This window comes from Empidonax traillii, unplaced genomic scaffold (assembly GCF_003031625.1).
Source record: "Empidonax traillii isolate 1590-97213 ecotype Southwest subspecies unplaced genomic scaffold, ASM303162v1 scaffold2202:size32806, whole genome shotgun sequence".
NCBI classification, from domain to species: domain Eukaryota; kingdom Metazoa; phylum Chordata; class Aves; order Passeriformes; family Tyrannidae; genus Empidonax; species Empidonax traillii.
This window is the reverse complement of record NW_020957395.1, coordinates 12773-16467: the sequence shown is the minus strand read 5'-3', so window position 1 is coordinate 16467 and position 3695 is coordinate 12773. Positions and strand designations below refer to the sequence as shown.

At 62.7% G+C, this 3695-nt stretch overlaps 2 protein-coding genes across 7 annotated transcripts in view; one reads left to right on the top strand and one right to left on the bottom strand.

Moving 5' to 3' along the window:
* The window catches only part of YKT6 (YKT6 v-SNARE homolog), a 7782-nt gene extending 5338 nt beyond the window's left edge, over positions 1-2444 (top strand). Inside the window, exons 5-8 of the mRNA XM_027909539.1 lie at positions 113-217; positions 401-466; positions 926-1027; positions 1513-2444. Of these exons, the coding sequence (XP_027765340.1) occupies positions 113-217; positions 401-466; positions 926-1027; positions 1513-1548 (309 nt within the window). The 3' untranslated portion in view covers positions 1549-2444. The remainder of the gene's footprint in view (positions 1-112; positions 218-400; positions 467-925; positions 1028-1512) is intronic.
* Positions 2445-3083: 639 nt separating this feature from the next.
* The window catches only part of CAMK2B (calcium/calmodulin dependent protein kinase II beta), a 13339-nt gene continuing 12727 nt past the window's right edge, over positions 3084-3695 (bottom strand). For all 6 annotated transcript variants that reach the window (XR_003574077.1, XR_003574078.1, XR_003574079.1 and 3 more), the window contains one exon: positions 3084-3695. This exon is cut by the window's right edge and continues 1 nt beyond it. The gene's annotated coding sequence lies outside the window, so the exon portion shown is untranslated.

The following is a 3695-nucleotide window of genomic DNA, read 5'->3' as shown; positions in this document are numbered from 1 at the left end:
GGATGAGCTTTCCTTCCCTAAAATTTCCTATTTCGATGAGAAAACCCCTCCAGCCAGTGTGGCCCCACAGGTGCAGCTACTGGGCAGTAACTGCTGTTTCCTCACCTGGCAGGTGCTGGATGAGTTCTCCAGGCAGGTCAGCAAGATGGACTGGCCCTCGGGGTCCCCCGCCACCATCAGCTACTCTGCCTTGGATGGGTACCTCAGCAAATACCAGGTACAGACCCTGAGACCCCTCCAGGCAGTGTGAGAGAGGGTTCCTGTGTTCCCTGCAGCCCTGGCAGTGGCGCTGGGAGGTGGGTGACACCTGCCACGTGTTGAGACCCCAGTGCTGTGGGGCTGTGCCCAGGGAACCCCAGTGTCCCCAAGGCGGTGCCAGTGCCATGTTGTTCTTCCCCAGAACCCCCGAGATGCTGACCCGATGACCCGAGTGCAGGCGGAGCTGGATGAGACCAAAATCATCCTGGTGAGGCCATGGGGCCACAGCTGGATGGCCCTGCTGGCACAGCCAGTGGGCCCTGGGGACACACATTGTGGGGCAGGGGTAGGGTGGCCCCAGGCCATTCCCTGGAGACATGCTTGAGGTGGGAGCTTCCTTGCCTCTTCCCCTTTTTCCCTTCCCCCACCTTTTTCCCTTGCCTCTCCCTTTTTACCCTTGCTCCCCACTTTTCCCCCTTTCCCCTCTCCTTGCTTCTCTTGGGCTTTTCCTGGCTGGCCCAACACAAGCACGGGGGCTCTGCCCCCTCTCTCCAAATACCCCTCCCTTGGTGGCCCTGTTGGGGCTCTGCTGTTCCTGCCCCCAGCCGTGTTCCCATGTCCCTCAGGGCTGCAGAGCTGGGGGGTGCTGTGGGAAGGTGGGAGGGGCACAAGGTGGCACCTCCTGGTAGGGGGCAGTGCTGGGGCTCAGCACCCCTTTCTCTGGCAGCACAACACTATGGAGTCACTGCTGGAGCGGGGGGAGAAGCTGGATGACCTGGTCTCCAAATCAGAGGTGCTCGGAGCACAGTCCAAAGCCTTCTACAAAACGGTGGGTGTGGGGGGTCACCCCCTCCCTGAGGAGCTGGGGAGGGCTGGGAGCTCATAGATGAACCCTGAGGGAGTCATCTCCTGCCTAAGGAGCTGGGGGTGAGTGGAGTGTCATCCCAGAGGTCACCCCCCTGGATGAACCCTGGGGCATGGCGATGGGTGCCAAGCAGGGCAGGCTGTGAGCCTGGAGGGAGCCCGAGTGCCCCAGTTCTGGTTGGCAAAGCCCCCCAGCCCCTCACTGGGGACATCTCACACTCAGGTGGGAGCAGGGGGATGCCCCAGTTTTGAGTGCCAGCTGTGGCCAAAGGGAGGGATGAGGGGTCCATTCCTTGCTGTGAACCTTTGGCCTCATGGCCGGGACCCTGCCGTGCCAGCCTCCCCTGTCAGGAGGAGAGCTGTGTGGGACCCCGAGTGGGTGGTCCCGGAACCCCCAGACCCCCGGGGAGCCACGGCAGGCTTAACAGAAGGTTTTCCTTCTCTTTCCAGGCCCGAAAGCAGAATTCCTGCTGTGAAATCATGTGACGCGGAGCCCGGGGTCTCCAGCTCCAGACCACCACCCCTCCGTCCCCCTCCGCAGCCCCCCCCTGGGGGTTCCTGGGGCTGGGCCGGGGCTCCTCAGCCCCTTGGGCTGATGTGACTGTTGTCCACCTTGAGGGGACGCCGAAGCTGGCACCGGGCCGGCACTGCAGGGGGGTCTGCACCAGAGCCCCCCTGCTCTCGCTGTTCCTGGAGGAGGCTCGGACCATGGGCTGCCAGGCCATGCAACCCTTGCCTTCACAGCCCCTCCAAGGGGAGCTGCGAGGGGCCCCCCACTGCTGTCCCAAGGGGCTGGTGGGGCAGGAGCAGCCCACCACCACCATCCCAAGGGCTGGAGGGTTTTTATGTGTTTTGTGTCCAAAGGGTGAGCTGAGGGGTGGGTGAAGGCGGGGGAGGAGGGGGGGAGGGAAAAAGAAGAGGCTCCTTGGGTGGGGGGAGTGCTTGCTGCATTCCTGGGCAGCTTCTTCCAGAGCCACGTCCCTGTGCCTGGGGGGGAGCTCACCAGCCTTCCCTGCACCTCAGAGTCCCCTCTCCTGCTCCCATCAGCTGGGAGGGGTCTCAGCGCCTGGTGGAGGCCCAACAGCCCTCCCTGCCTCCCCTTCCTCCTCCCTGGGAAGGGAAAAGCTTGGGCTTGAGCTGTACGGGCACAGTGATCGGGTGGTTTCCACGCCCCAGCTGCACCAGCCGGGGGGATAAAGTTGTCTTTGGCAGTTGTGGCCTATTCCCCCTCTCTGTGCGGCGTCCCAGCGGGCCATCGGGACAGACACCTGGGAACACTCCCTGGGCACCCTGGCAGGGACGGGTGCACTTGGCCTCCTCCCTGCACCTCTTTCTTTAACGATCATTGGTTTTTACTCATAATTTATTTGCAGTTTTCCCGAGACAAAAACGAAATCAAGAGTCATCTTTTACACTTACAAGGCTCAGAAAGAAAAGACAAAGGGGTTTTTTTTGGGAGTTCGGGGGGATATGCTGGGGAGGGGGGTGGGGAGAGACAGAAAAAGAATGAGAGAAAAGGGGAGGAAAGAGAAAAATTTGGCAACGATCCACCAGCATTCATGGGACAGGAACAGCTCAGCTCAGCTCCTCGACATACAGCGTTAGCGCCCGAGGGTTGCTCCCGCGCAAAGGGCATGCAGAGAAATCATCAGAATAATTAAAAAATAATTAGTATCCCCCGCCCCTCCCACCCCCTCCCCCGCCCCAGCCAATACCAGCCCCCAGCACGGAGGGGCCACCCTGGGGGAATCTCAGGGGGAGCACCAGAAGGGGGGTGATGCATCCCCAGGGATGGGGTTGGGGTGAGGGGGTGCCCCCGGAGTGCTGGCTGGGGGTGTGTGGGGGGTGTGTGCGATGTGCTGCCGGTGCCCCTGTGCTGGGGGGGCCCCGGCGGAGCAGCCTGTGCCCCCTTAAGAGACCCGTTCTCTTAGTCTAAAGTGCTTTCGATGCTGCGTCAGTGCTGGCTGGATCGCCCCGAGCCCCCCGCCCCGAACCCCAACACCCCCTGGCTGCCCCCAAGCCCCTGCCAGTACCTGTAGCTGGTACTCGGGACACGGGGGACTAGGGGAGGGCAACCAGCGGGATGGGGACGGGGGTGTGACCGAGAGACCCTCCCACAGCCAGCCACGTGTTCCCTGCGCAGCAGTGCCCGGGATCGGCCTCGGGCCCCCAGGGGCAGGGCTGGACTGGGGGGGGGGGGGGGGGAGAGTCTGTGTGTGTCCCCCCCTCACCTCACTCACCCCCCTGGCAGCCCCCGTGGCTGGGGACCCCCGCGGGAATTCAAAAATAAAGAGCTCTCTCTATGTACAGGGGCCGGGGCAGGACAGAGCAAAGCGGAGCCCAAAGAACAACATCCACCACCAGCGACAGCGACACGCCACAAGCACAGCCAGGAGGGGGGCCGAGACCCCCCCTGCCCCCCAGGAGAGACGGGCAGAGAGGGGGGGCTTAGCCCCCCAGCGCCCCGCCTGTGGCCGAGCGGCTGGGTTGGGTTTGGGGGTGTGGGTGGGGTTGGGATTGGGGTGGGTTTTCCCCCTTTTTTTTTTTTTTCGTTGTCTTCCTCGTTTCGGTTTTTTTTTTTTGTCTTTTTGTTTTCTGCAAACACAGGCACTGGAGGGGGAGGAGCAGGGGCC